Source organism: Zootoca vivipara, chromosome 6, assembly GCF_965207765.1.
Source record: "Zootoca vivipara chromosome 6, rZooViv2.hap1.1, whole genome shotgun sequence".
NCBI lineage: Eukaryota > Metazoa > Chordata > Lepidosauria > Squamata > Lacertidae > Zootoca > Zootoca vivipara.
Window position 1 is genome coordinate 1,929,412 of NC_142589.1, and position 24,220 is coordinate 1,953,631.

Genomic DNA, 24,220 nt, shown 5'->3' on the forward strand with positions numbered 1-24,220 from the left:
CCGATTTTAAATGGTATTGGAAAAAGAAGTTTGTGTTTTGTGTTGGAGACCTTGCACAGAGAATCACGGGGCTGCTGGGCTTGGGCAAATGTTGAGACTGCCTCTCTCCATAGAGCCTTTACTGCAGGAGGGGGGGACCTGCAGCTCCCCCAAGGTTACTGGACTCCAACTCCCACCAGCTCCAGACAGCCTGCCAATGGCCAGGGGTGCCCCCACCCCTGTTTTTCAGAGTAATACAGACGTTTACAAGTAGCCTAAAAAGATTGCCATATGGCATTGGATGTATTTTTCTGCTTCTGGGGTTCTGTTATTTTTATGAAAATCAATATTAATAGAACAATGAAGAAAAAAGCACAAACAAACTCCATTCTTAAATGTATCCTCGATGTATCTCACATTTAACAACAAAATAGCTGAATTTAAGGGGGGTGGGGTTTAGGAAACAGGAAAATAGCATACTTTAAAACTAGAAAAAGCTACCAAAAACAAAATCCAAGGAAAGGGAACAGGGTTAAAATAATCATGTAACTTGTCTCTCCTGGGAAATAAACAGGAACCCAGCAAGGTCCAAGCACAGTTAAAATAACCTGACACATTAATTAGCAACAGTTCGTTAGATTACACTTTTCAGTAAATAACTAAAACAGGGATTGGCCACGGTCGGCCCCCAGAGCAATTTTCATCTAGCCTCTGCTGATGCTATCAAAATTGAAGTCAGTATGCAGTAAAAAGCTTCATTCATAAGGACGATAAAAAGGTTTTCAAGTTGCAATACATATTCCATACTTTAATGCTAGACATCTCTTTTGCTTTCCCTAGGCAATTTGTAAATGTAAAAATTATCGGTATGTAATATGCTGTTCCTGAGTGGTGTCCTCCATAATTGTGAGGCTGTGAATGCTGGATGGCACCTGGGACAGTTCAGTGGATAGCGCCAGTGGCGGAGGAAGGGGGCGGAGGGCGGTACACCCCGGGGGCCAAATCTGAGGAGGGTGACTAGAAGGCACCCCACGGGGGGGCTCACCACACTGCCCCCCGGCACAGCAGCGCAAGCCACCACCATCGTGCTGCCACCACATGTGGAGGATCCTACCGCCATGAGCAGAGGATCCCACCGCTGTCCATCCAACGCTCGAGTGTATCAGCGCCGCGCATGGGCTGCCGGGCAGTTTGCCCCGCCCCTTGACACCCCACCCTGGGTGCTGGAGAGCCTTCCTTCGCCCCTGGATAGCACATGAGACTTAACCTCAGGTTTCGGGGTTCAAGCCCCACATTAGGCAACGTTGGACAAAAGATTCCCACACTGGAGGGGGTTGATCCCTTCCAACCCTACAATTCTATGAACACTCCAGAAGGATCCGTTTCTGCAGCAAAATGCACTTCTTTCCCCTGAGCCTCCCCAACCCAGGTGGCAAATCCAATGGTCAGAAATTAGGGGAGCTGTAGTGTAAAACAAATGGTTGGGGGGGAAGGCTGATTTAAAGAATGCCCCCCCCAAAATACAGACACCAGTCATTTCTGAACTTATTAAACTTACTCTACCCCCATTCTGCCAGTTTAACAATTAACTCTTTCTCTGCTTAATCCTGTACCGTGGCAACACACAGGACAAATGGTTGGAGTGCAACCCAGGCTTCTCGAACTGTTTTGACCTTGGTTCTCCCCTCCCTTCGTCTGCCTTGAGGAGGCAACCAGAACCCAAGTGCTTCCATTTAGTCCACATGAGAGTGTACAGGCTGCACACAACCTTCTGCTGGTTCATGTGATGATCTGTGGACTGAAATACGAGCCGAGCTGTGGAAACAGAAGAGGAGCCACGTGGGGCATTGAGCTCCACCTTTCAACAACCACCTATGTGGAAATTTTGTCAGAAGAAAGCAGCTCTTCTGAATTTGCTTCTTTCAAAATTGAATTGATGAGCCAAAGGGGAGACATTTTTACCAATCTAATGTGAATTAATGAGGGTCCTCTGGCAGGGGACACTGAACTATGATTAGGGGAGAGATGCAATTCAGTTCCCATTTAAAGACAAACCTACCAAATCCATACTTTCCAAAATAAAACACAACCAGACCCTCGTTAGGAAGGACTTCCTGATGTTACAAGCTGTGGAACAGACTTGGAAGGGGGTGGAGACCCCTTGGTGAGGGGGTTCTTAAGCAGAGGCTGGATGGCCTTTCAGGGATGCTGCACTGGGAGGGGCTGAACTAGGGGGGGCTTCTAAGTTCACTTCCAACTCTATGATCCAATGAAATTATTTAAAAACCAGTAAGCATGACAGCATGCAGACACTCAGACTAAAGCTGAGTTTTTGGTTTTTTTTACAGACTACGGTAAAGCTGAGTTGAAATACCTGTTTTTTGTCGATGCTTTTTGCCTTGCCAATAAAAAAGAAAGAAAGAAAGAAAGAAAGAAAGAAAGAAAGAAAGAAAGAAAGAAAGAAAGAAAGAAAGAGATGCATTTCTATTCAGTTATACATTCCATTATACTGCCCTCAGTTACCTACAGTGACGTCATCACACAGCAAAATCTAACTGGCCACCTCCTGCTAAGACACTATCCCATTCACCACAGGATTCCTTACTGGGTAGGATCATCCATATGGATGATTAACAACACCTACCTGTAGAGGTGGTCACTGAAGAAACAGCCAGCAGAAATGACAGAATCAGAAAAATGAGGTTATTCAGAAATCTTACTTTTTTTAGTGAAAACCTACACCCCAGTGACCTTGAAGATTTCTCCCTGAAAACTGGAGAGCATCCAGCACAGCTCTGCTGAAAGTGCTTCCTTTCAAAATCACCTCAGCCAGGGGCTTATAGAATCATAGAATTATATATAAAGTTGGGAGGAACCAAGAGGGTCCTCTACTCCAAGTCCCTGCAATGCAGGAAGCTCAACTAGGTCATGTGTGGCAGGTGGCCATCCAACCTCTGCACCAGATTTAGGGCAGTGCCCTGAGCCAAGGGGGCACAACATTGAGAAGATCCATCAGTGAGAAGATTCATTTGGGGGTGCCAAATTTTAGCCTGGCTGAAAGATTACCCAAATCTGCCCTGGTCCACCCCCTCTCATGGGAGTCTGTTCCAGTGCTGAACAGCTCTTACTGTCAGAAAGTTCTTCCTTCCTGTTTAGTCAGAATCTCCTTTCTTGTAACTCGAATCCACTGGTTTGAGTCCTACCCTCTTCCATGTGACAGCCCTTGAGTTATTTGAAGATGGCTCTCCTATCTCCCCTCAGTCTCCTCGTTTCCAGGCTGAACACACCCAGGAGGATGGCCTGGGCAGGGGTGCATGGCTGAGGAGATGTCTCCCCGATGACAGACAGAGAGGCTTGGAGGGCTGCATTTGGACCTGGGCCTGAGGTTGCCCACCCCTACTCTAAAGGAACAAACATAAAGAAACACCAAGGGATCAAAGTTCAGTGTCCACCAGGGCAGAAGGAGCCATCAAGTCCAAAAGAAAGTCTGTGCAAGTTCAGGGCCAGCAACAAAACAAAAGAAAGAGGAGAAGAGAATAAATGTTCTAATTCTGGCACCATCGGATCATTTGAAGACGGAGTGAAATGTGGGGCACTCGGGACTTTTCATTTTCTTCATGAACTTTTTGAACTCTTTGTTTTTCTTATCCCACTTGTGGATGGCTGTCAGAAGGTACTGGGTCTTCACTTTGCGCCCCATGATGAGAAACTGGTGACTGAGGTTGTCCAGCTGGTGGCAAGGGCAGTCTGCCCCGTTCTTCAAATAGAGCACCAGCTTCTTGAGATCTTTCTTCTTGATGGTGCCCAACTTCAAGGGCTTCTTCTTCTGGGGGGTGATCTTCTTGTCTCCATTTTCTTTTTTTACCTCTTTTATTTTCATCTTTAAAGCTGGAAGTCAAAAGAAATGGGAAAAGGAATTTTTAAAACTCTTACCCATCAGGCCCATGTGATCATAGGGCAGGCGAAAGCGGGATCCCCTTTCACTGTATGGAATGACTTCATTTCTTATACCCCGAAAAGTAATAAGACATGAACACTGATAAAGCATGCATCAACTTGGAAAAAATAATCGTGGGAAAGGTCAAGAGATAAATGATTAAGAGGGTTTAATATATAGGTTGGCATTATGATTTGCAAGTCTTGGTGTCAGCGGTCAGGGAGTGGAATGTGGTCATCTGCTCTCTTCGTAACAAAAGTGGCGGGGGAGATAAAATGTTATTTTCCTGTTGCAACTTCCTGTTGTAGATAGTTTTCTATTGCAAAGCTTTATAATAAAAAGAAATAATTGAGAAATAAATGAGTGCTAGCCTCTTACAGAAAACAACAATAGCCAAGAGTCCTGTGGCCAAAGATGGAGGGATATTGCATATATGTGTGTACATACATTTCACACAATGGCACCTGAATTTAGCACAAACAAACATGTTCAAGTCTACGCTCATGGTCTCTTAAGTCATGATCTTCTGTCAAATGCATTGAGGCAGCAATCAAAAACCCAAGGCCTACCTTAGATCAGCCTGACTTTTGAGTAGGTGGGCATAGGATTGCACTGTGAGCGATCCTAGATATAGGCGCTTTAGTAGCACCCAATCCTTGCAGTTCTGCTTGCAACTTGAAACAGAAGAGCCAATGCCACTCCCAAAGCTCTGGAACCCAAGTGAACTTTTGCAGCCAGCCAGACAGGACTCCCCCTCTCCCTAGACCATAGCTGCCAAGTTATCCCTTTTTTTAAGGGATTTTCCCTTATGCTGAATAGGCTTCCTCACGAGAAAAGGGAAAACTTGGCAGCTGTGCCCTAGACCCAAGCGCTGTATGGGGTGTTTGTGCGCACGTGTGGTGGGGCCAAAAGGTCGAATGTTCCTCTCCATCTCACTGCAGATCTCTCATTTCCAACTGTGACTGCAATTTAGTGAAATTTTAGAGAAACAGATAGTGGCCAACCAAATGCCTGTGGGAAACCCACGTGCAGGACATGAGCACAGGATCACTTTCTCCACCTGCAGTTGCCAGCAATCCAGAAGCATGAAGTAGAGCAGTTGCAGATATTGTCACCCCCAGGTTAGAGACCTTTGGCTTTTGCAGGTTAAGACGAGTCACACCCCCTACTCCACTCATATTTGCCTCCCCCAAAATGCAAGTGGTTCTTGGAAGGTTGTCTTTGAGGTCATGTGTCCCTCTGGCTGATAAGGTTGGTGCCCCGCTCCTGACCTACACAGGGCCACACCTCACCTTCCCCCCCCCCGTTTAAATGCCGGTCAAAATCCACCATTTCTGTGAAGCCCTTAGATTAACTCATTTGTCCCTCACTCCTTTTAGAAACTAAACCTAAGTATGTGGAACTGGGTGTGTCTCATGTTGACAATGCAACAGCAGAGATCATTCAGTGTATAACTCAGGGATTAATTCTGTTGGTGTTAAAGTCAACTAGCCAAGAAGGGGAATGGTGGAGATGTTGCTTAGAAACCAGGCAGAATGGCTTAATCTTTGCTGAGGTGCTGATTGGCTTTATAGTTCTGTAAAAGCTTTTCTTCTGTATGTTTGGTTATATGTCTGCCTGCTATAAACAAGGTCTGCTCCTTGACACCTGGCTTGAGAGCAGTACATGTGAAAAGGATCTAGGAGTCTTGGTAGACCACAAACTTGACATGAGTCAACAGTGTGATGCAGCAGCTAAAAAAGCCAATGCAATTCTGGGCTGCATCAACAGGAGTATAGCATCTGGATCAAGGGAAGTAATAGTACCACTGTATTCTGCTCTGGTCAGACCTCACCTGGAGTACTGTGTCCAGTTCTGGACACCACAGTTCAAGAAGGATACTGACAAACTGGAACGTGTCCAGAGGAGGGCAACCAAAATGGTCAAAGGCCTGGAAACGATGCCTTATGAGGAACGGCTTAGGGAACTGGGTATGTTTAGCCTGGAGAAGAGAAGGTTAAGGGGTGATATGATAGCCATGTTCAAATATATGAAAGGATGTCATATAGAGGAGGGAGAAAGGTTGTTTTCTGCTGCTCCAGAGAAGTGGACACGGAGCAATGGATTCAAACTACAAGAAAGAAGATTCCACCTAAACATTAGGAAGAACTTCCTGACAGTAAGAGCTGTTTGGCAGTGGAATTTGCTACCAAGGAGTGTGGTGGAGTCTCCTTCTTTGGAGGTCTTTAAGCAGAGGCTTGACAGGCATATGTCAAGGATGCTTTGATGGTGTTTCCTGCTTGGCAGGGGGTTGGACTGGATGGCCCTTGTGGTCTCTTCCAACTCTATGATTCTATGATTCTATGATTCTTTCTTCTCAAATTATAGACTGTTTTAGTTCAGTTTGCTCAGTAAAGTGTTTATCGAGGCGTTTCTCTCTGGAGTCTGCCTGTATTAGTTAAGTGACTTTGCTAAACTCCAATCCAGTTGTCTGTTACTCCTCCCTCTGTCTCTCCCCACCCATCCCTGCTGTTCCTTTCTTCCATCATCTGTGAACTCTCCTCAGGGCAGGTCTTTCCCTTTGCTTCCTTTACTCTGCAGAGCACCATGTACAACCAGAAAAGAGTGCACAGGTGATCATGTTTCCAGTTTCCAGCGTGGTGCAATCTGCAGACTGACTAGTCCTGGGGCTGAAGGGCCATATGTGCTTGAGCAACAAACGGAGCCAAGTGGGAGAGAGATTAATGTGCAACACATTGGCATCATTTTTGCCCTATTAAACTGAATTCCATCACACCATCACCCGCAAAGGAACATTCACTGTGGGCTGAAGCTGCAATCAATAACTCAGAGAAAGCACTGTGCCCAGCTGAGAATATTTTCCGTTTAAGTCACAGCAAATTAGCTTCTCTCCCCCCTGCTCCCCCCGCTCAACACACACAAGTCTGGGGCTGGGCCTGCAGTGGCAAACTGTCCCGAGCACCTTCACTCTTGAGGTGCAGAGCAGGGAGGCACAAACGGCATCTTCCCGAGACAGCAGCACCACAGGATGCCTGGCTGTCATCCACACAGCTTTGCCGCTGGCTTGTCAACAAAGCCCAGGCAAAACGGGACCCAAGAGTTGCAGCACCTTAAGCACAAACAACATTTAGGGTTGCATAAGCTTTCATGGGCCAAAGCCCCCCCCCCCCCCGGTCATATGCCTGGAGAACATCAGCCACAGATTGGATCCTCCAGGGCCACATGCAACTCAAGCAACAGAAAAAGCTTAAGCGGTCGAACATCTTGTTCCGTTCATGGTACAATCTGCACTCCCAGCTGTATATATTTCTCTTGCCTTGACCTGGTCCTGGCTTGGGGGGGGGGGAGGCAGATGCCCAGGGCAGGGTTAAGATAGCAAAAGGCCCGTCAGGGTAGGGAGCCAAAGCAGGAAGCTGCCTTACACAGAGCCAAGTAACTAACAACTGGCAATGGAGAGCTTATGTACCTTCATCAGCCAGACTCCGTCAAGTTGAAATGGGTTAGCCCAGCCCTCTTGGCCTCCTGCTTCCCAAAAGCACTTTGCAGAGGGTGAACGGCCTGGCCTGGCCACAGTGGCACCATACCCTGGGTGCAATGGGAACATGCTCCACCGCTGCTCCTACCTGAAACTGCTGCCAGTCAGCGTAGAACAGGGACAGCCGCATGGTGGACTCCAACTCCCATCAGCCCCAGACGGCAGGTCAGGGATGGTGGGAATTGTAGTCCAAAAACATTTGGAGAGCATTACATTGGCTTTCCCTGGCACAGTCTGACTCAATATCAGGCAGCTTCCTATGCTCCTATTGGTGGGATTTCTGCCAGATTTCAGGGGAGGAACTTACATTTTTAGTTTTAGTTTTATTGAATTTATAGTCCGCCCTATACCCAGAGGGACGGGCATGGCGCTGTGGTCTAAACCACTGAGCCTCTTGGGCTTGCCGATCAGAAGGTTGGCGGTTTGAATCCCTGTGACGGGATGAGCTCCCATTGCTCTGTCTCAGCTCCTGCCAACCCAGCAGTTTGAAAGCACACCAAAAGTACAGGTAGATAAATAGGTAGTGCTCCGGTGGGAAGGTAAACGGCGTCTCTGTGCGCTGCTCTGGTGTTGGTGTTCCATTGCGCCAGAAGCAGCTTAGTCATGCTGGCCACATGACCCAGAAAAACTGTCTTCCTTCAGTCTTCAAAAACTGAAGGAAGAATGGGAAATTGTAGAAGTGTAAATGGCAAAATATGGAAAGGAAAATTAAATCAGTGTGAACAGAAATGAGTAATACTCGCAAGGAGAAAAAAGTAAAATAGAAAGAAAAATTATATTAACGCAACAGGAAAATTTAAACATTAAGATTAAAGGAGATGGGTGAGGGAAGTTAGGAGAGGGAGGGGGAGGCAGGTTAAGAAGGGGAGGAGGGAAAGGGGGGAAAGAGTCAGGTTGTTATAAAGTGGTAGGGTTCTTTTGATTTGCATTTATCGACGGCTGTATATTATATTGTGGAACATTCTGTTTATTATATTTTGGAACACTTTGGAATATTTTGGAAGATTTTGTAAAATTATTAAAACTGCAATAAAAAGAATAAAAAGAAAAACTGGACAAATGCCAGCTCCCTTGGCCTGTAAAGTGAGCTGAGTGCCACCACCCCAGAGTCATCTGCGACTGGATTTAACGGTCAGGGGTCCTTTACCTTTACCTTTATACCTGGAGGTGTCAGGGCAGTTTACAGAATAATTTTTTTAAAAAAAGAACTGTTTGCTGCCCCCCCTGCAGTGGAGGAAGGAGAGCTCCAGGCCCTTCCCAACATTTGCCCACCTAGCTTTTCTGTATTTCCAAATGTAGTTGTTTTCCATCCACTCTTGAGGCAAGGCCACTGTCCTGCATGGCCCTCATCCTGCCCAGGTGTTGGTCTGGCTGCTGCAAAGACTCCCGTTATCGTTTTTGCCTGCAGAAGTCATTGGACAAATGGCCAGAGGAGAACACTGGCTTCACTCTCCTCTGGAAAAAAGCCTTCACCCCCCTAACCCTGCACTGCAAGCGCCACAAGGGAAAGAGGAGAGTGGAAATACAGCCACTTCTCATCACAGATGGAATCTCAGCTTTTGGCCTCCAGTGGAGCTGCCAAAGTCAATATCCCATCAGCTCAGCACCCGCTTGAGCATCCTATCCCAGGTGGGATCCCTGAGGTGCAAATTACTGAGAAACTGGAATCCCGTCCAGATGGAGGGGCCTTCAGCCACTCCACTGAACCCTGCACCATTCAGTCATCCTTCATCACGGCCATTATTCACCCAGAAAAGAGCTCAGCAAGAACTTAATTTTAGCATCAGCGTGTACAGGAAATACCCAGGTGGCTGCAGCTGGACAAAAGAAAGAAGAATGTAGGAATGCAATGATTTGCAGTAGGCTATAGGCATCAGAGGACCAGGCAAGAAAGGGATGCTTAACTGTCAGCAGGACTGGCCTGAGACATTTTGCTGCCTTCCCATTCCACATACAGAAACAGATCAAACTAACGGCTGAATCAGGACAGGGTCCGATTCTGCACCTCAGGGCACCAGGCATCTTAAGGGGTGCAGGGTGGTCCCGACGGCACACACAGCCCTGTCCTCCAGCATTTCATCTCACTCACTCTTCCACCTGATGCCTGCTTCCCACTCACTCAAGTAGCAGAGGCTGCTGTGATGCGCAGCCCACTCCGGCAGCCTGGGGGCTTTCCTGGCAGTACTGCCCGTGGTTACCATCCACAGCAGGTAACCCAGGAGGGGGGGTGAGGGGGTGGCATCATCATGTGACCTCCATGTGAGCAGCTCTTTCTACAAGAAGGGATGGGGGTGAACAGCAGCCTTGTGAGCCCCCAACAAGCCTATACCTCCGCAGTTCGCCACACTGCCGGAAGAACCCCTAAGAGGCCAACCTCCAGGCTGAAACTCAGCCCTTTCATAGAATCATAGAGTTGGAAGAGACCACAAGGGACATCCAGTCCAACCCCCTGCCAAGCAGGAAACACCATCAAAGCATTCTTGATCCTCCTGCTTTGCTCGTTTTACTGAAATCTATGCAAAAACGTTATCAACCCCCTTTTATTAAATCTGCAAATGATCATTGGATGAATTTTACGACCTTTTACTGTTCTCAGTTCAAAATGCATCTATCGTTCTTGGAGGAGCCAAGCACTGAGCTACAGCAAGCAAAACCCTTCTAATATTTTTTCATTTTTCTTTTCAGAGTTTGTACCATGATTATCACTTTTTAAATGCTGGTGTCCATTTTTATTTCATGTTCTGCTACTTTTATTTTTTATTTATCCCTATTATACACATCTGTAAAATATGTGCTATGGGCCTCTTTTTGCTTCTTTGATGCTGGTCATTAGCTGTAACAATAAATATTTGATTTGATTCATCCATATTGTTAATATGATGGCTGGCAATGTTTTTATCTTTTTTTTCCCCTTTCCGTCTTATATTTGAAAAATGAATCTTTATTTTAAAACAACAACAACAACCAGAAATAGGCTGATCTGCCCATCCCCCAGCTACTGCCGAGAAATGGGCTCCTTTCATTGGAATCCCTTTCCTCTCAAAAGACTGTGGGGTGGAGGCATCAAGGGGAGGAAACAGAAAGCCCACTTCACTCTTCCATCTCAAGAGAAGGAAAGCTGCCAAGACATCCATTAGATCTGTAAGACAAGAAGGCTTTAGGCAACGACCCGCCAGTCAGAGGGGTAAGAAAACAAAACAGGGTATTGATTTAATTTTAGTTTCCACTGCAATTCATAAGGACAGTACTTCTTTCTGGGTGGCACAGGGGTACACATACCACTAAACATTTTGTGAATTGTACTTTTGTCCATTTACTGTATTTATTTTTCCCAATTTGAACTATGTAATGGTGATTTTCTTGAGTCAAAATGAGAGTACCCCTAAAAAAAAATTTGGGGGAAAAAACCTGCATAAGGACCTAAGAAAAGCGCTGCTGGATCGGGCCAAAGATCCATCAAGTCCGCCCTTTTCTTCTGACATTAGCTGAGCAGATGCCTGTGGGAAGCTTCCAAGCAGAAAAGTGGACAGAGAGATACATTTTCCGTCAGCATCTCCCTCTCCCATCCTCTCTCTCCCTGCGTTATTAATGACATGAGTGCAGTTGCACTCTTGTGAAACCCAGCAACTGCGTGTAGCCATATAGATGTCTAATCTGCTCTTAAAGCTGTCCAAGCTGGCTATCGTTATCATTACATTTTGTGGGAGTGAGTTCCACAGTTTAACTATGTGTTGTGTGAAGAAGTATTTCGAGAATGACTTGCAGCTAAAGGGTAGGATCAAAATGAAAAGGTAGGTAAAAGGTAACGGTAAATGACCCCCTGGACAGTTAAGTCTAGTCAAAGGTGACTATGGGCTTATGGTGCTCATCTCACTTTCAGGCCAAGGGTGTTTGTCCACAGACAGCTTTCCAGGTCATGTGGCCAGGATGACTAAACCACTTCTGGTGCAACGGGACACCGTGACGGAAACCAGAGCCCATGGAAATGCCGTTTACCTTCCCGCCAGAGCGGTACCTATTTATCTACTTGCACTTTGACATGCTTTCAAACTGCCAGGTTGGCAGAAGCTGGGACAGAGCAACAGGAGCTCACCCCATCGCGAAGATTCAAACCACTGACCTTATGAGCCAATAGCAGAAGGAGTGAATTCTGAAAGTTGTAGAGATGGACAGAATATGTGAGAAAGTGTTTAGTAGGTTTCTTGATATTCTGAAGGAGAACCAAGATGCAGAAAAGATGAAGGTGGCAGACCTGGGACACTGCTGGTGGCAGCAGAGTAACAGGTAAATGGATCTGACCAATGAAATACCACCACTGCCTGGAGCTTATCAGGTCACTTTAGTAGGTTTTTTGCCACTAGAACAAAAATATCTCAAGCTGGTTCTGACAGATGAGCTGCTGCAGAAGATCTCCTTTCATTTCTTCCCATGAGTTGCGTAGCCCAGCACCACAGAGCCCAGAGCAGCAAGGACCCTGAGTCTGTGTCCACACTGAATACACAAGGACAGATTCACTAGAATCAGGGGGAAGTTATGGATGTAGTGTATCTGGGTTTCAGGAAGGCTTTTGACAAGTTCCCCCACGGTATTATCGTGAAGAAGCGGGTGACATGTAGGTTGAAGGAGGTAACGGTTAGGTGATTTGTAGCTGGTTGACTGACCACACCCAAAGAGGACTCATTAAAGGTTCCTCGTCATCCTGGGGGAAAGTGACAAATGGGGTGTCGCAGGGTTTTGTCCTGGGCCTGTTACTGTTCAACATCTCTATAAACAACTTGGATGAAGGAATTGGGGTACCCAGGCCCCCAGGGCCGCCAGGAATTAGTGCCAGTGCTCAGAGTTCTTCCAGCTTTACACTTCTATGGTTCCACGATGAGCTGACTTGGCAAACAAACATCTTCTGCTTGCACTGCTTGGCTGCCGTCTCCCCTTGAGGCTTCATTAGATCAGCACCCTGGTGCCCAGAGTATTATAGGCACCAGGAACCCTGGGCCATGTACTTAGTTGCCCTGGAAATGTCCTGCTCCCCCTTCTCCACTCTAGACACTCTGGACAAGGCAAAGGCACTGCAACATTTAGTCTGGAAGGTGCCTCTGGACAATCCACAAACACCCAATGCAGAGCTCAAATGGAAGGGTTCAGAGGATGCCAAGCCCATCTCCTCCCCCTGCTGTCCGTGTGTGTGTGTGTGTGTGTGTGTGTGTGTGTGTGTGTGTGTGTAAGACAAACTGAACACCCTCCCCCCTCAATTCACATATCATAACAATGCAAGCTTTCATTGTATAGACCTGGCTTTCTCCCCAGAAACTGTTACCGGTACCTGCCAGTTAACAGTGTTTACCTTGGTGGAAATTCATGAGAATTTTGAGTCTGGCTAGATTAGAGTTTGTGTTAAGTGCCAGGCATATGGCTTTGCCTGATAAGACACCCACTGGGGAACACTTACCTTCCAAAGAGCTAGCCAGGCTTTTCCAAGCGCTTTCCAAGTGTGGAGCCTGTCCTAGGAGATAGTATTCTTCATGTCCCTTTCTTGCCAATCTGCAATTAGGCATTGAGACCTGTGCAAGTTGACAGGTGCTGAGGGTTTCATTGGTATATGTTGAATAACTTCTCCTTGTCCATTCTGAGAACGAGATGGTTGGACAATGTTCTTGAAGCTACAAACATGAGTTTGACCAAACTGCGGGAGGCAGTGGAAGACAGGAGTGCCTGGCGTGCTCTGGTCCATGGGGTCACGAAGAGTCGGACACGACTAAACGACTTAACTAAACAACAACAATAAGATTGTGCCAAACTTCCAAATAATCTTTTTTTTTGCATTTGAGAGGCAGTGGGGATGAAGTGAGCCTGCATCTATGTCTGCAAGGGAGGAGGGCGTCCTGGGAGTGGCCTTCTCTGTGGCAGCCCCCAAGGGATGGACTCCCCTCCTCACACGGCTGCATCTAGGCAGCTTTGAGCAGAAGAAACCTCTCTTGACCTTGGCCTGCAACACTGAAGCTGTGCGCTTTCGGAGCCCACCATATTGTGAATGTAATATGTTTAACTGTTCTTAACTGTGAATTTTGCATTGTTGCCTGCTGGTGAAAAGCCGGTAATGTATTCATATTATTATTATTATTATTATTATTATTATTATTATTATTATTATTATTATTAATGTTTCTAGTAGCATTGGGTAAATCTGTCAATTTCTGTTTCCCTCATTTTCTCATTTTTTCCAATCTTTAGCTCAATGCTCTACTTTGCCACAGCTTGGGATCATTATTTTTTAAAGTCCTCATAAAAAGTCACCAGCATTCCAGTGTGATTTTCTTCTAAGATACACATGTATCTATGCAATTTCCCCTAAAATAATACATTTTGTATGTCATCCTTACAAATATATGAATTTTTAAGCAGGCTCACATTACTTGGCTGGAGAACTGCGTTGCGGGATTTTGAAAAGCGTGAACTGAGAAGGGCGGCTGTGTTTTGGTTCTTGCCTAGTTTCATAATGTGTATGAAACTATAGGTTCACCTTTAAACGCTACCTAAATCAAACTTCTCCTCTGCCTCTATCTACACAACCTGCCGATGAGCTGCCTATACTTTACAAGGGTGGATCTGGTGACATAATCCCAGGATTACAAACTAGCCACATTTAGCTGCTGTAAATCAATTAAAAAAGCATTTCCAGAGTTGTAGTCAGGTTGGTGTGCCTGAGGCGAGATATGACTCCTGGCCAACAGCGAAGGGAGGAAGGTCCGTTGACTGAGGCCTGGCTTGGCAGGGGTCTTTTGATTCTCCCTTCCAAAAATCAATAGAAGCTATCAAAAGAAAAACAATACGCATAATTGCCAAATAATTCCTAACAGCCCTGTCTGGAAGAAGCCTGAGCCAAGTGCAATTAGGAACGGAAGACGGGGAAAAGCAGCAGCAGACTCTGCCAAGCAAAGGGACTCATAATTTGGTTGCAAACACACACACACCCCAGCTGCTCACCCTGAAGTCATCCCACTGCAGCAGGACTACTCGAGAGGAACTGCTCTCCCAACCATCGCATTCAAAGCAGCTGTTAATCTAAAACATTGCCTTTGGGCCAAACAAAACATGATATGGGACATTTCTTGAGAAACAGCCAGAGTGGGGAGTGAATCTGGTTCAAGCAGCAGCATTGGGGGAGGGGGGACTAACCCGGATCCCCCACATTGATTCTCCCACTGAAAATTTCTCTGATACTTCTATTAGCCCCAGAGGGAGCACCATTTCCGCCCTAAGGCTTCCTCAGGTGTAAGGCTTCCTACAGGAAGAAGTGACTTGGATCAGGGCTGCAACCAGGTTGGGGGGGTTTATACCCTTCTCCTTTGTGCCATGAGGCCATCTCAAATTGACCCCCCACCAGTTGTTTTTGTTTGGGAGTTTTAAAGCAAGAAAAATCATAAAGCTGGGAACATTGGAAGCTGCCTTAGACAGAGACTGAGCGTGGGTCCAGCTAGCTCAGGATTGTCTACACTGATTGGCAGCAACTCTCTGGAGCACGGGTGTCAAACACAAGGCCCGGGGGCCTAATCCGGCCCGCCAGACCTCGTCATGTGGCCCGCATAGCCGCCGCCGACAATAGCCGCTGACAGTAGTTCTGGAGCCTGCGATTGGCCGAGGGTCAAAACCGGGGGCGGGGCTGCAGGCGGAGGCCGGGGCGCTGGAGCCGCGCTGACGGCCTTGGCCAGGGAATTTCAATTTCGAATGAGGCTGAGGGAGGCGGTGGCACAGCGGCCAGACGGGGAAGTGAGATGCAGGAGGAGGAAGCCCGCCGAGGAGGTAGGAAAGCCCTACAGGCGCCGCCGGCAAAGTTGGTGCCGGGAGGTGGGCGAGCGAGCGGGCGAAAGGGATGCGGAGTGAGCCTGAGGGGGAAGTAGGCGAAGCGCAACAGTCGCTCTTTTGATGGAGCCGGGTTTCTCTTCCCTCTTCCCCCATTTTCTCCTCATAGACACTCGGGAGGGTGCCTGGCTTTTGCTCTGCCCCCCACCCCCGGGCCGCCCTTTGGCTTCTCAGTTCCGGCGGAGCTGCTCCCCGGGGGGCGGCCGGGAGGGAGGCGGTGACAACGGCACAGGTTCCTGCTCTTCCCGCTCTGCCGCCGCCTCCTCTCAGCCCCTCGTGATGTAGGGCTCCAGATGGAGTCGCCTCGCGGTTTGAGTAGGTGGGAGGGGATTTGGGGGGGGGAGGTTTTCAAGCCTCCTCTGTCTGCAGTCCCGGTAGGGAGAGGCGGCGGCGAAGACGACAACAGCGCGGGTGGGGGGAAGAGCAGCTCTGAGGTGAAGATGCACGTCTGCTGGGGCTGCCGCCGCCTTCCTCCTCGGGAAATCCGCTGCCCTCCCTCAGCGCGAGGGGAAGGGACTCTGGCGCTGAGGAGGGAGGATGCAAAAGCAAAGCAGGGAGTTGGCGCTGCACCGCATGTTGCTGCCCCTCTCCAAAGCACGGGGTGGGTTGCAGCGTGTGGCATCCTGCCTAGCGGGGTTTGGGTGTGCGCAGGGCGGGAGAGGGAAGCCCTCTTTCCATCTGCAGGTTTTTAATCCCAGCAGTGGCTTTCTCCTTCCTGCTGAAGGTTTAGTTGAGCCCCCCCCCCCGGAAGCTGTCGATCCCCACCTTTTGCTCAAATTTCCCTCGTTTACATCCCCTCCCACACACGCGCCATGACGCAGGAATGTGATCCGCGTGGGGGCGGGAATGAGCTTACATTATTGCAAAAAACAGTAATAATTGAATGCAGTGACAATAATTTATGATAATAAAGAGTGGACACATAGTCCTACAGACACAACCGGCCCTTTGAGGGTGACCAAACTGCTGATGCGGCCCCCGATGAATTTGAGTTTGACACCCCTGCTCTGGAGTTTTCTGCCAGGAGTCTCTCCCAGCCTGACCTAGAGATGCTGGGGGTGGAAAAGTTTCCCCTTTTTTTAAGGGAAATTCCCTTACGCCGAATAGGATTCCTTGTGAGAAAAGGGAAAACTTGACAGCTATGGTAGAAACTGGGACCTTCTGCATGGAAAGCAGGTGCTCTACTACTGAGCTGTGGCACTCCATGTATTCTTTAGTTGTGATTCCTGCATCACAGGGGGTTGGACTAAATGACCCTTAGGGTCCCTTCTAACTTCACAATTCCATGATAAAGCACTTTTTTCTTTTTTCTTTCTTTTTGCATGAAGAAGGTTCCAGGAGCAATCCAACAGGCCTCTCCTTATTGTTCTTAAAAACAGAGTATGTGCCTGATTCATATCTTTTAAAATATGCATTTATTTTATTTTTATTTGCATTACTTTTTATCACACCAGTGTTTGCCACCATGGGCTCCTTTGGGAAGAAGTATGGGAGATAAATTTAAATAAATAAAATCTGTGCCATCTCCAGCATATTTTTTTAAAAAAAAGGATTTGGAAGCAAGTGATGTGAAATACCTTTCTCAGGATCTGTGAAGTGCTGCCCCAGGTGGCTATCTGCTGAACTGCAGGGGGCAGACTGTCTGGGAAGGGCCCTCAGGTGCTGGAGTGGCTCTGGACTTGGCCACACCTTTGCAGTGTGGTTCCGCATTTGCCCTGCCGCTTTCCCCCAGAAAACCCGCTCTTTAGTGCTAAATCAGACCAAACAGCAGTCTGTGGAAAACCCAGTTGCTGTTTGTTCCAGTTCAGCACTGAAGATTGGGTTTCCCTGGCGGCAGGGAGTGGCAGGGCAAATGGAGGTGTGGAAAAGCCCTCTCTCTGCCGATTCAGAGTGGGAAGGAGACTGAGAGGGCTTCCTTCCCCAGCTGACTCCTGAGGTGCACCTGTATGCTTGCATCTTCCCAAGGCACTGGCCTCCCAAGGCTTTGTCTTGGTTTGTTCTCTCAGCCCCACTCACCCCTTTGGTTCTTACTGCTGGCTTTGGACACATGCATGCCACACAACAAAACTGCTATAATCACACCTTAACCAGCCACGACTTTCCCCCTCAAAAACTTCTAGGAGCTGCAGTTTGTTCAGGATGCTGAGAGTTGTTAGGGAGCCCTCATTCTCCTCCCCCCCCCCCCGAGTTACAGTTCCCAGAGCGGTTTAACAGTCCATCCCTCTTCATGGCAAGCTCTTGACATTGTAGCTTTAGGAGGAGCACCAATTCCTCCTTGCCATTGCCCCTCACCTATCACTTCCCCTGCCCGCCCACCACCAGTCAGACTTATGTATGGACTCTAGAAAAGGTTTCCCCAACCAGGTGCCCTCTAGATGTTTTGGACTACAAAATAAAAACATTCCTTCAGTAGCACCTTAAAGACCAACTAAGTTTTTATTTTGGTATGAGCTGTCGTGTGCATGCACACTTCTTCAGATACTTCTTCAGATAGTGTGCATGCACATGACAGCTCATACCAAAATAAAAACTTAGTTAGTCTTTAAGGTGCTACTGAAGGAATGTTTTTATTTTGTTTTATTTTGTTTTGACTCAGACCAACACGGCTACCTACCTGTAACTTGGACTACAAACTCCACTAGCTGGGGATGGTGGGAGTCCTAGTCCAAAACACTTGCAGGCAGAAGGAGGTGCTCTTCACTGGCGGATGCTGGCAGGGCTTCCCCCCCCCCCTGGCTTGGAGCAAAGGGAGCTTAGTTTGCACAGTTAGCCTCCTCAGCTCACTCTTAAAGGGGAGGATGACAAGATGTTGGCAACAGGGCTGGCTCTATGGCAAGGCTCGGTGGCGCAATGCACCAGGGCGCTGCGGTGCCCGCCCACCAGCCGCAGCCTCCTGGCACCCGGCACACTCTATAGGCGCACTGTGCGCATGCATCCGGCAGAGTGCATAGGTGCGCTGTGCACCTGCGCCAGCCAGCCAGCAGCCCGGCGCCCGCCAGATTAAGCGTCAAGGGACTGAACAGCCAACATCAGTCCCTCTGGAAGGTTCTGCAGATTGCGTCCAGAAACAGAGGGCAAGTGGATGGGCAACAGCGACTGTGGGAAGAAGGAGGTAGGCCAACTAAGGCCACCTTGTGTGAGCCCCTCCCCTTCAAAAACCAGGAAGTGCCCAAATCTGAACGTGCTGTCATAGTAATGCTACACAGAAACCCCAGTCTGCCCTGCTACATATTTGGAATTAGGGTGGTGTGTTTTCAGACCAAAATCATAGAATAGAATCATAGAATCATAGAGTAGGAAGAGACCACGAGGGCCATCCAGTCCAACCCCCTGCCAAGCAGGAAACACCATCAAAGCATTCTTGACATATGGCTGTCAAGCCTCTGCTTAAAGACCTCCAAAGAAGGAGACTCCACCACACTCCTTGGTAGCAAATTCCACTGCCGAACAGCTCTTACTGTCAGGAAGTTCTTCCTAATGTTTAGGTGGAATCTTCTTTCTTGAAGTTTTAATCCATTGCTCCGTGTCCGCTTCTCTGGAGCAGCAGAAAACAACCTTTCTCCCTCCTCTATATGACATCCTTTTATATATTTGAACATGGCTATCATATCACCCCTTAACCTTCTCTTCTCCAGGCTAAACATATCCAGCTCCCTAAGCCGTTCCTCATAAGGCATCGTTTCCAGGCCTTTGACCATTTTGGTTGCCCTCTTCTGGACACGTTCCAGCTTGTCAGTATGCTTCTTGAACTGTGGTGCCCAGAACTGGACACAGTACTCCAGGTGAGATCTAGATGCTATACTCCTATTGATGCAGCCCAGAATTGCATTGACTTTTTTAGCTGCTGCATCACACTGCTGACTCATGTCAAGTCTGTTATCTACCAAGACTCCTAAATCATTTTCACATGTACTGCTCTCAAGCCAGGTGTCACCCATCCTGTATTTGTGCTTTTCATTTTTTCTGCCCAAGTGTAGTACCTTACATTTCTCCTTGTTAAAATTCATCTTGTTTGCTTTGGCCCAATTGTCTAATCTGTTCAGGTCATTTTGAAGTGTGATCCTGTCCTCTGGGGTATTAGCCACTGCTCCCAATTTGGTGTCATCTGCAAACTTGCTCAGGATGCCCTCAAGCCCATCATCCAGGTCATTGATAAAGATGTTGAATAAGACTGGGCCCAAGACAGAACCCTGTGGCACCCCACTAGTCACTACTCTCCAGGATGAGGAGGAGCCATTGATGAGCACCCTTGGGGTTCGGTCAGTCAGCCAGTTACAAATCCACTGAATGGTAGCATTGTCTAGCTCGCATTATACCAGCTTCTTTACAAGAATATCATGGGGCACCTTGTCAAAGGCCTTGCTGAAATCAAGATAGGCTACATCCACAGCGTTCCCTTCATCTACCAGGCTTGTAATTCTGTCAAGAAATGAGATCAGATTAGTCTGACATGACCTATTTTTCAGAAACCCATGCTGACTTTTAGTGATCACAGAGTTTCTTTCTAGGTGCTCACAGACTGTTTGCTTAATGATCTGCTCTAGAATCTTTCCTGGTATTGATGTCAGGCTGACTGGGCGGTAATTGTTTGGGTCCTCTCTTTTCCCCTTTTTGAAAATAGGGACAACATTTGCCCTCCTCCAGTCTGCTGGAACTTCGCCTGTTCTCCAGGAATTCTCAAAGATTATTGCCAGTGGTTCTGAAATCACCTCTGCCAGTTCTTTTAATACTCTTGGATGTAGTTCATCTGGCCCTGGAGACTTGAATACATCTAAACTAGCCAAGTATTCTTGTACTACCTCCTTACTTGTTCTGGGCTGTGTTTCCCCTGCTGTATCATCTGCTCCATATTCTTCAGGTCGGGCATTGTTTTCTTTTTTGGAGAAGACTGAGGCAAAGAAGGTATTGAGGAGTTCTGGCCTTTCTCTGTCCCCTGTTCGCATTTCACCATCTTCTCCTCTAAGTGACCCCACTGTTTCCTTGTTCTTCCTTTTGCTACGGACATACCCATAAAAGCCCTTTTTGTTGCTTTTAACCTCTCTGGCGAGCCTGAGTTCATTCTGTGCTTTAGCTTTTCTGACTTTGTCTCTACACGTGCTGGCTATGTGTTTGAATTCCTCTCTGGTGATTTCCCCCTTTTCCATTTTTTGTACATATCCCTTTTAAATCTTAACTCAGTTAAAAGTTCTTTAGATAGCCACCCTGGCTTCTTTAGGCACCTTCCATGTTTCCGTCTCATTGGTATTGCCTGAAGTTGTGCTTTTAATATCTCTCTTTTAACAAACTCCCAACCATCATGAACTCCCTTCCCTTTTAGTATTTCTGTCCATGGGATCTCACCTAGCGTTTCCCTAACTTTTCTGAAGTCGGCTTTCTTAAAGTCTAGGATTTGAGTCTTAGTATTCTTGGTTGCTCCTTTCCGCCGTATAATTAAACTCCAGAAGAGCATGATTATTCCCACCTAATGATCCTGCCACATCTACCCCACTAACCAGGTCATCACTATTGGTTAGGACCAGATCTAAAATGGCTGATCCTCTTGTTGCTTCTCCCACTGAGTAAATTCAGTTCATAGACCTGCAAACCTATGGTGCTTCTGTTTTTAATCTTCTTATTACTTTTCCTCCACCCCTCTCTCCTTTAAAAGAGGTTATTAATGAAACTGTGTATTCGTTCAAAGTTACACTTTTTTCTGAAAGACAAACCTTTGAAACATATCTTCAGTTGTAGGGCCGTCTTAAGCATCCCTGGCGCCGTGGTGCAGCGGATCCCAATGGGGCGGGCAGGCGGGCTCAGCGTGCAGCGCGGCTGCCGCACCACTGCTGCATGGTGGGTGGGCGGGCTCATTATACCAGCTGCCTATTACCCAGCCTGGTGCCCTGGCCTAAAACTCCCACCATCCCCTGACAGCACATTTGTGCTAGCCAAAAACATGTGGGCGGCATCAGGTTGGGGAAGACTGGTCAAGTGGCCCAGCTAACTCCAAAGGCAGCAGCTCTCCACAATCTTGGACTGAACTGTTTCCCCACCTCCTGTAATAATAATATTTGTTTTTATTGTTACCCTGTCCATATGACTGGGCTGCCACTCTGATATCCTTTAGCTAGAAAGTGAACTTGAGACTTATGTAGTCAAATTATAAGTTCTGTCACTAAGTTATCACAGGGCGATAGATAGCTTAGTGATAAAACTTTAGAAAATCCTGTACCAATGGTATTTAACTCCATACAAAGTTGAATGTACCCAACAGCAGAACTTTAACTGCTAGAAATGCAATGTACGTCAGGCCGGTTTTTGCATCTATTTGGGCACTGCCTTTTTATGTTCAATAATCTAGATTATTAAGGACCCAGGTGGCGCTGTGGGTTAAACCACTGAGCCTAGGGCTTGCTGATCAGAAGGTCAGCGGTTCGAATCCCTGTGATGGGGTGAGCTCCCATTGCTTGGTCCCAGCTCCTGCCAACCTAGCAGTTCGAAAGCACGTCAAAATGCAAGTAGATAAATAGGAACTGCTACAGCGGGAAGGTAAACGGCGTTTCCATGTGCTGCTCTGGTTTGCCAGAAGCGGCTTTGTCATGCTGGCCACATGACCTGGAAGCTATACGCCGGCTCCCTCGGCCAATAATGCGAGATGAGCGCGCAACCCCAGAGTCGGTCATGACTGGACCTAATGGTCAGGGGTCCCTTTACCTTTACCTAATCTAGATTTACTGGAGCACAGCCTGTAATTTTATTGCAAGAATCATTAGATAGTCATTGCCATAAAGCTCCAAAATATTACCATGAAATTGTTTAAAAGACAGGGGAAGACTTGGGAGTACAGTATTATTAAATTTAGTCTCTGCTGCTTAAGCTTGGGGCAAGGAAGACAGCAGCTCAAGTTTCAGATAGGTTTTAAAATATCTAGGTTTAAAAATATTCCTGTGGTTTCCCCCAACTGGTCTTCGGAAGCATTGCCCCTTCCGACTGTGGAGGCAGAGCAGAGCCAGGGTTACCAGTAGCCACTGAGAAGCCTTACCCTCCACAAATCTGCCCAATGCTCTTCTAAAGCTGTCCGAGTTGGTGGCCGCTTCTGCCTCCAGTGGGAGGTAGTTCCACAGTTTACCTGTGTCCTGGCGCCTCCTTTGGGAAGCAGCAGTTGTGGTGTGTCCTGCCCGGGGCCCGAGTGACGTTCAAAGGTTCAGCAATTTGTTGCTTTCTCAGTAAACAGTTTATTGCCTTTGTAATTACTGTGATTAAGCGGCTGCCCAGCGGTGGCAGGCTGCTTTTTCTGGTGTGGCAAGTGAGTTCCCTGCCACAACAAAGGGTGGGTTGCCATCTGCCCCCCCCCATTCCACTGCCCTCCTACTTTCTCCCAGATCCTTGCATGCCCTCCTGGTTGTTGTGTTATTGTGGGTGAGGAGTTCTTTAAGATTGGGTGGCTGTCTGTAGGCAATGAAAGGTCTTCCTCCCAGAGCTTGAGAAAGAGAACTGTCATTGTCTAGGAGAGGTTGTAGATCTCTGATGATGCGTTGTACTGTTTTAGCTTGGGGGCTGTATGTGATTACTAGTGGTGTTCTGTTATTTTCTTTTTGGGGTCTGTCTTGCAGCAAGTTCTCTCTGGGTATCAGTCTGGCTCTGTTGATCTGTTGTTTAACTTCATCAGGTGGATATTTTAGTTCTAAAAAGGTTTGCTGTAGATCTCTTGGGTGAGAGCCTCTGTCTGTAGAGTTGGAACAGATGCGGTTGTAACGTAGGGCCTGGCTGTATACGATGGATTGTTTGGTATGTTTGGGATGGTAGCTAGAAGCATGTAAAATAAAAAAAATTCCTTCAGTAGCACCTTAAAGACCAACTAAGTTTTTATTTTGGTATGAGCTTTCGTGTGCATGCACACTTCTTCAGAAAGCTCATACCAAAATAAAAACTTAGTTGGTCTTTAAGGTGCTACTGAAGGAATTTTTTTTATTTTACTTCGATCCAGACCAACACGGCTACCTACCTGTAACTAGAAGCATGTAGATATGTTTGTCGGTCAGTTGCTTTTCGGTATAAGGTGGTGTCTATACACCCATCCTGTATTTTTATAGTACAGTAGTGTCCAAAAAACGTATTTCTTGCATAGATTGGTTCATTTGTTAGGTTGATGGTGGGGTGAAAGTCATTGAATGTCTGGTGGAAGGTTTCCAGGGTCTGTTGACCATGTGTCCAGATAATAAAAATATCGTCAATGTATCGCAGGTACAAGAGAGGTTTGAGTGGGTAGGAGTTTAGGAAACATTGTTCTAAATCTGCCATGAAGATGTTGGCATACTGTGGGGCCATGCGGGTGCCCATGGCTGTGCCGCTGATCTGGAGGAACAGGTCATCACCAAATTTGAAGTGGTTGTGGGTAAGGACAAAATGGCAGAGTTTGGTAGCAAAGTCTGCTGTGGTTTTATCTGAAATGGTGTTCCTTACGGCTTGTAAACCATGTGTAAATCGCAGGCTTGTATGTGTGGAGTGTGTTTTACTTTGAGGGGTGGTTTGGGGACCTCGGCACACAATAAACGGGCAACAAAAACAGTTTGTTTATGTTTCCTGTTTTCTTTCCCCAAGCAGAGATAATATGTAAGTGTGGTGTCATCTCCCTAAAAAGGTCCACAACTCTTGGAAAGGGGGGGGGCGCCAGAGGGATCTTCGCACCACGGCACCGGATATGCTCAAGACAGCCCTGGTTGGCAAGGAATCAAAGACTTGAGCCAAGAAATCTCAATGTCTGAGGTTGGTTACCCAGAGCTATTGGTTCAAGAAAATCCATAAGAACATTGGAAGGGCTGTGCTGGATCAGGTCAAAGGCCCCACTTGTCCAGCCCCTTCCTGTTTAGCACAGGGGCTGACAGGGACAGGAGAGCAGCAGCACTCTCTCATTCATGCTGCTTCCAGTCATGCAC

The 24,220-nt window shown here is 47.3% G+C and overlaps 1 protein-coding gene across 2 annotated transcripts in view; it reads right to left on the minus strand.

The window, feature by feature from the left end:
• Window positions 1-257: 257 nt before the first annotated feature.
• SFRP1 (secreted frizzled related protein 1) overlaps window positions 258-24,220 on the minus strand; it is a 41,006-nt gene continuing 17,043 nt past the window's right edge. The window contains exon 3 of one of the 2 annotated variants that reach the window (XM_035119637.3): window positions 258-3,867. In XM_035119637.3, the coding sequence (XP_034975528.1) occupies window positions 3,545-3,867 (323 nt within the window). In that variant the 3' untranslated portion in view covers window positions 258-3,544. Of the gene's footprint in view, window positions 3,868-6,813; window positions 13,075-24,220 lie in introns of those variants that run through there. The other variant, XM_088671405.1, reaches the window with a different exon arrangement.